We start from the raw sequence: 7,020 nt of genomic DNA on the forward strand, positions 1-7,020 counted from the left end.
GGGCTCCTCACCCAGCCAGCCCTGCAAGGGGAGGTGCCAGCAGCTCCGCCAGCCCCTTGTGCCGCACTTGGGAACCGCTTCTTTTTTTTTCTTCTTCTTCTTTTTTTTTTCCCCAGCTGTGTTTGCACACAAACTGGGGGAAACCCCGGTTCCTCGGCCACGGGACCCCCACGCTGCCATGTGCGAAGCCCCTCCCAGATCCTCCCAGATCCCCCCCTCTATCCTCACGCATAGAGGATCTCCCGGTGCTTTTTTTGGCCCCTGTGATGAGCCGGCGGTGGCCCGGGTGGGCTCTCAGCCACGAAACATTTGCCTGGCTGGGCATCGGTGCGGATCAGGTCATGGGGATGTGCTTGCACGGGTCAGAGCCCCTCTGCTCCCCTGTCAAAGGCTGCCGGCTGCACCCGCTGCCACCTCCTGCCCTCCCGGGTCTCTCTCCTGCTCCTTCAGCAGCCCACAGGGTGCTGGATACACCCCCCCCGCCAGCACCCTGCACCCGAGAGAGGGGGCCAAGATGACCCCCCCCTGGGCAGGGGTGTAGGGGCTGTTTGTGCTAACAAGCCTGGGCTATTATAATTTCAATGGAATTAAAAAAAGAAGAAGAAAAAAAGAAGTCCTCAGACAAACGGCTCCGCAGTGCCTCTGCCAGGCCCTAAGATCTGCTGCTATCTATTTTTTAATAATTGAGGGTAATAAATATGTATTTCTCTCTCCTTTCTCTCCCGCGCTCCGCAGCTTGTCAGCTCCCCGCGTCTCTCCTCTGATCACACCCCATCTTTGCAGAGCAGAAAGGGGAAAAAAAAAAGGGGAAAAAAGGGGAGGAAAAACATAAAAAAGGGGGGAAAAAAAGAGAGAGAAAAAAAGAAAAGAGAGAGGAGGAAAAAAAAAAAAAAAAAAAAGACCCTTTAAAGCAAAAAGGATTAAAGCCTTGAAAGTAGGTCTGCCCGAGCTGCTCGCCCTGCTCCCTGCCAGCTGCAGGGCTGTGCTGGGGTGAGAGGAGCGTCCCGAGGGGGCTGAATTGGTCCCCAAGGGGTGTCTGTGGGTGCAGAGCCCGGCAGGGCAGCGGCAAAGCCCCCGGGAGCCGGGCAGAGCTGCCGGGCAACTTGGCAAACCGCTGTGCCAGAGCTGCTCCAGCAGCAAAATACTCCCCTGTGCTTTATTCCCTCCGGTTTTCGGATGGGGACGTTTGTCCGAAAGTGAGGAGGGGGTTTGAGGGCAGGGCGGAGCGGGGGGGGGGGCTGCGGGACCCCCCCCTCCGGCTGCGGGATGCTGGGGAGGAGGAGGCGCTGGTGTGAAGGAGGCAGCTATTTATAGCTTCCCTCGGCTTTTGTTCCTTTTCCAGTAGAGCTCCTCTCGAAATAGAAACAGCACCGGCTGCCTGGCCGCTGCCGGGGCCCAGCCTGGCTCTGGGGTCACCTCCCGGCCCGGGGGGGGGGGACATGGCCTGCCACGAGGTGCCATCGTGTTGGGCATCCCCTCATCCTGCACCCCTTGAGATGGGGCTGGTGTGGGATCCCTGAGCCATCCAGACGAGGCCACTGCAGTTCCCCCTGTGCTGGTGATGCCCGTCCCAGTGCTGGCAGGGGATGAATGGGTCCATGGGGAGCAGCTCTGCAGGGAGTGGGACAGTGCCAGGTGCCCCAGGGACAGCAGCTGCAGCTTTTGGGGACAACCTGGCAGGGTCCCTCCCTGCTGTGCAGCTCAGCCGTTGCCTCTGCTCTTCCCTCCCAGCATCTGACCATCACCCCCCCCAATCTCTGATCAATATTACTGGGGGGGAAAAAAACCAACAACAAACACAAAACAAAACAAAGTAAATATTTAATAGGACCCAGGGAGCCTCGGCGAGTGCTCCCCCCGTCTGGCTCCTGCGCCAGCAGCTCCCGGGCCCTAATGAGCCTGAGTGCAGCAAGGATCGATGCTGAAGGCAACCTCTGCAGAGGGGTCAGGGCCCTCACATCCCCCCCCCCCAACACCCACACTGCAGCAGAGCTGGGGCTCAGCCCCTCCATGTCCCCCCGAGCCACCAGCTCCGACCCCCCTCCTTCTCCTCCTGCCCTGCTTCTCTCCTCTCCTGCATCCTTTGTCCTTTTGGGAGGGACAAGAGCTCTGCTGCTCCCTCCCTTGTCCTGCTGCCACACAGGACACGAGCTGTGTCAGGTATCAGCGTGGGGCTGGAGGTGTCTGCAGGGGTGTGGGATGTGGCACGTGAAGGGCTGGATCCAGTGCAGAAAGCCAGTGTCTGTCCTGGCACTCAGGGAGCAGCTCCCTCGTGGAGGGGGACTTGGAGCCCACGGGGGTCCCAGACATCCCCAGACCTGGCACCAGCTTCATCATTGGCATCAAGATGCTGTCTCCACTCATGGTGTGACCAGACCTGCTTCTTCCTCCTCCTCCTACTCAGCAGCCTCTTGTCCTCTCACCTCCATCCCCACTGGGGACCTGTGCCCTCTGGTGTCCCCAGGGACCCCAAGCACTGATACCAGTGCCAGCCAACAGCAGACTCACCTGGCAGTGCCAATGTGGGACCTGCCTCATCTGGCTCCACGTGTTTTCCAAGTTTGGATGGTCCTTGTTGCTCTGACACAGCACTGACAGATGGGCACTTGTTAATGGGAGCTGCCAAATTGCCCATCACCCTCACACAGCCCATCTCTGCTGAATGAAGCCCCCTTGTGCCCCCCAGCCTGTGCCGTGCCCCAGCCAGGCGTCCCATTGGATGGATCTGTGTGTTCCCACATGGCCTCGTCCTGCCCCGGGCAGTGGCTGGTTTCCCAGCAGGATGGAGACGTTGCACACAGGAGGGAAAACTCAAGAGGACCACCTGGCTGAGCTTCTCTGCCACCCTTAGAGCTTTGCAAATTGTTTTTCCATGGAAAAGTCAATTGTCCTTGGTGATACCGGGGGTGAACCTGCAGCTGAGCTCTGGCCTTGGAATGGGACAAGAGGAACAGCCACCCTGCCTGACACCCTTTGCCCAGTCCCACCAGACCTCCCACACCATGAGGAGCCCCAGTGGGTGTGGAGCCTGCAGGGATGGAGCTCCCCAAAGCCCCAGCCGGGCCCTGCTTGTGGATGGCATCTGGATTTACAGCTGGAAAACAACCTGGTGCACCCCCAGCACGGAGCAGGGAAGGTCCTTCCATGGCAGCTCGGGGACCATCAGATGTCTCCAAGGTGATACCGAACATCTTCCCGCAGCTCGGGGTGTCCCCAGGCAGGGACACAGAGGTGCCAGGGCAGGATTCCCGGTGGGAAACACGGTGGCAGCAGCGGCAGCCGGGACAGCGGGGCAGGTCCCGCCTCCCCGGCGCATCCTGCTGGCAAAGTGCCGAGGAAGTTTTGCAGCAGCATTAGAAAATGTTGACATGTTTTTTTGAAACAATTTCAGATCTGATATCTGTGCCAGATTGAGTTTGTAACCAGCTTTATTGTTTAAGCCTGCTGGGATTTCATCAAAGGCGTCTGCTGTTTACCCAGAACCATTTCGTTGGAGAAAACAGCAAACAGACCTGCACTTCTATCTGATTTCACTTTTTTTCCCTTTTCCTCCTGAATTTAAGTGCTTGTGAAAAGCATGGCAGATAAGAGCACTGTGGATAAATCCTGAGGACCAGCTCAGCAGAGGCTCCAGCAGCTGCTCCAAGTTTATCCATAGAGGGAAGGCAGATGTGGGCCCAGCTGCCCTCACTGCTTTTGGGATCTCCATGCCCAGCAGGTTGCACAGGGACCCTGGCTGATGGGGACCCTGGCGCCTTGGATGCTGAAAGGAGAGGATCCAGGTGGTGGTTTTTTTACAGCTTTCAGTGCAACTTTGGATTTGAGCCACGGAGGAGCCAATGTCTGAACCTCCCCAGGGAGGGGAGCGGTCCCGGGAAGCAACGTGTTCTGTGACAGGGTGACAAGTCTGGCCAAAGCCAGTGCAGCCCCGGGAAGCAGATGAAGATGGAGAAAACAAACTAGAAAGGAGCCTGGTGTAAATCCCATTAATCCTCCTTGCACCTCGGTCCCCAGGGGCTGCGGCAGCTGCCTGCCTGGCTCTGCCTTCTGCCTGTCACTGACCTTGGAAAGACACCAGAGAGGAGCCTGGGAGGGTTTTCCACAGGGCTGACCCGGGGGCTGCACCCCCCAGAGCTGGCTGCTCTGCCCCAGGCATCCTTCCTACCAGCACTTCATGGGTGCTCCTCATGGTTACCCATCACCAGCATTGTTTTCTCCAGGGTTCAGCATCTTCCTGGCATGGGAATGGTCTGTGTGGCCATCCCCACCTTCTCCAGCCTTTGGGACAGGGACATGACGGGCTGCTGGTGACCTTCAGTGGGGTCAGTGAAGCCTTTCCTGGAGGTCCTTTGGCATCTCCTTGGGGGCTGGTGCTCCCTGGGTGGGCGGTGCTGGTGGCACCTTGTTGGATCTCTGAGGGCTTGTCTGTCCCATCAATCACACCTGCACGGTGACAATGTAATTTTTATCTCCGGTTGTTTATTTCTCAGACAGAACTACTTGTAAATTCCAGGAATATATATCCCTGTGCGTGACAGATCCAGCACATGGCGATTAATCTGCCCTCTTCAGACCTGAATGCAAAAGTGTCCCGACGTCACTCCTGGGTGAGGTGTCGAGCCCTGGGGCAGCACCTGGGGATGTGTGGGGACCTGGTGGCAAAGCGTGTCCTGAGCCAGGAGATGCTCCCCTGCTCCTTGTGGCTCCCCCAGCTCCAGTGCTCCCCAGCCAGTGCTCACAGCCACCCCAGCTCTCAGGGCTCAGGCTCCAGCTCCTCTTTTTGGGAGGTTTATGCAAATAGGGTGTGCTTTTTTTTAACTTACTCTTTTTTTTTCCCCCTCTTTTAATTCCTTGCTGCTGCTGCTGCTGCTGCTGCTCCGTGCCCCAGATAGCAGAAGTGCTGAGGACAGGCTTCTGCGTCAGGTCCTGCGGCATCTGTGTCCCGCCTGGCCATGGGGAGCAGGGATGCAGTGAGGGGACATCCCGAGGGAAAAGGGACAGAGAGGTGACAGCCTTTGAGTGGCTGGTACCTCCACACCCTGCTGCCCAGGGCGGGCGCCAGTGCCTGGCGGGCACGGGATGGTCCCCAGCCTGAGCACAGAGGTGTCCCCAGCAAGGGGACAGGGATTGAGGTGTCACTCGGGGCTCTGCAGCAGCCAACAGCCCCGTCCCCAACACCCCCCCGGTGCCATAAAGCCTCTTTATTTACATCCTCCTCCTCGGGAGCATCTGGGAAGCGAAGCGCATCATTTCCAGCGAGAGCGAAATGCTGCATATTTCAGTGTCTTTTGAATTTTTTAGGTTTCCCTGAACTGTGCTAATGGGCTGGCGGTGGTGGGGGTGAGGGGAGGCCCAGCCCAGCTCCCGGCCTGCCTTGCTGCTCCTGCCCAGCCATGACTGCATTGCTGCTCTTAAAATATTCAGTGCTGTTGGCCACAATTTCACAGCGGGTCAAAGCGCGCCGAGCCAGCAAGAAGGAGGGAAAGTGTGACAAGGAGATTAACCCCGACCCAGCAGGTCCCTGCGTGCTCGGCAGGCTGAGCACGATGTGCTGCAGCCTCCTGCTCCTGGGGGGGAGAGGGGACACGACACCCAAAAGCGTCTCCGTTCGCCCCATCTTGCTGCATCTGAGGTGTCGCCTCCAAAGTGCTGCCAAGGGACAGTGGGAGTATCCTGGGTCCCATTGGGAGGAGGGGGATGAGGATCCCCTGGGCTCCAGCATCTCTCCCCCTGGGAGGGATGTTCACCATCTTGTTCCAAGCTGCTGCAAAGCTGGAGCCACACCAGGCATCTGGCATTGTCCTGGCTGTGGAGCCAGGTCAAGGGCTGGGGATACCCCCAGGTCCTGGGAATGTTGTCAAGAGTCCTCAGCTCATCTGATTCTTCCCCCTCTACTTCACTCTTTTAAGTCCTCCCTGCAGTGGTGGGTCCAGTTCTGGAGCCCCCAACACAAGAAGAACATTGAGTTGCTGTAGAGAGTCCAGAGGAGGCCACAGAGAGGGTGAGAGGGCTGGAGCAGCTCTGTCTGGAGCCAGGCTGGGAGAGCTGGGGTGTTCAGCCTGGAGAAGAGAAGGCTCCAGGGAGACCTTAGAGCACCTTCCAGTGCCTAAAGGGGCTCCAGGAAAGCTGGGGAGGGGCTTGGGACAAGGGCAGGGAGGGATGAGGGGGAAGTGTTTCAAACTGAAAGAGGGGAGATTGAGATGAGATATTAGGAAGAAATTCTTCACTCTGAGGGTGGTGAGAGCCTGGCCCAGGTTGCCCAGGGAAGCTGTGGCTGCCCCATCCCTGGGGGTGTTGAAAGGCAGGTTGGATGGGGCTTGGAGCAGCCTGGGCTGGTGGGAGGTGTCCCTGCCCATGCCCTGTGCTCCATGGCCAGCTTGGCTGGGGCTTGGTCATGCATCTCCTGCACTTCCCTTGGCTTCTTGGTCTCATGCTGTAACTTTGGAGCTCACTGACAGTGACACAGTTGATCTGCAAAGCCCTTCTCCATTCCTGCCAGTGTGGTGTCATTTGCAGGAGGTGAATTGTGCTATGGCTGAGCTTATTGAGATGTCCTCAAGGGTCAGGGTCACCCTCCCAGCCTCTGGATACAAGAGGCAGCTCTGGGCTGGGGGCTCTGATCCTCATCCATCCCAGATGGCCACCTCCAGCCTGAAGACAACCAGTCCCATGGTGACAGAGCCCTGCTCAGCCCAGAAATCTCACTCTCCAGGTGTGCACGGGCACGTTGGCCATGGTTAGGGTCTGGATCAAGGTGGGCATTGCTGATCCAGCTTGATCCAGCCCCCACATCCCACTCCAGCAGCGAGCTGGGCTCTTCTCCCTAATTCTGCTTGATCCCTGCTAATGTACCAGCAGATGTTCTCATTATCCATTTAAACATATAATCCTCCCCCGAATCCCACTAAGCTCCTGGCCTCCCCGATACCTCGTGGCAGTGAGTTCCACAGGTTAATTATGCATTTTTAATTAATCATTGAGCAGAGAGTGACCCATGAATGAGGGATGCAAAGCTCCAGC

General features: G+C 57.9%; 2 protein-coding genes across 2 annotated transcripts in view; one reads left to right on the plus strand and one right to left on the minus strand.

The window, feature by feature from the left end:
* The window catches only part of DPH1 (diphthamide biosynthesis 1), a 29,265-nt gene extending 26,901 nt beyond the window's left edge, over positions 1 to 2,364 (minus strand). Inside the window, 1 exon segment of the mRNA XM_009995130.1 lies at positions 2,319 to 2,364. Within this exon segment, the coding sequence (XP_009993432.1) occupies positions 2,319 to 2,364 (46 nt within the window).
* A 638-nt stretch (positions 2,365 to 3,002) lies between these two features.
* RTN4RL1 (reticulon 4 receptor-like 1) overlaps positions 3,003 to 7,020 on the plus strand; it is a 21,988-nt gene continuing 17,970 nt past the window's right edge. Inside the window, exon 1 of the mRNA XM_009995131.1 lies at positions 3,003 to 3,015. Within this exon, the coding sequence (XP_009993433.1) occupies positions 3,003 to 3,015 (13 nt within the window). The remainder of the gene's footprint in view (positions 3,016 to 7,020) is intronic.

Source organism: Chaetura pelagica, unplaced genomic scaffold (genome assembly GCF_000747805.2).
Source record: "Chaetura pelagica isolate M959 unplaced genomic scaffold, ChaPel_1.0 scaffold713, whole genome shotgun sequence".
Taxonomy (NCBI): domain Eukaryota; kingdom Metazoa; phylum Chordata; class Aves; order Apodiformes; family Apodidae; genus Chaetura; species Chaetura pelagica.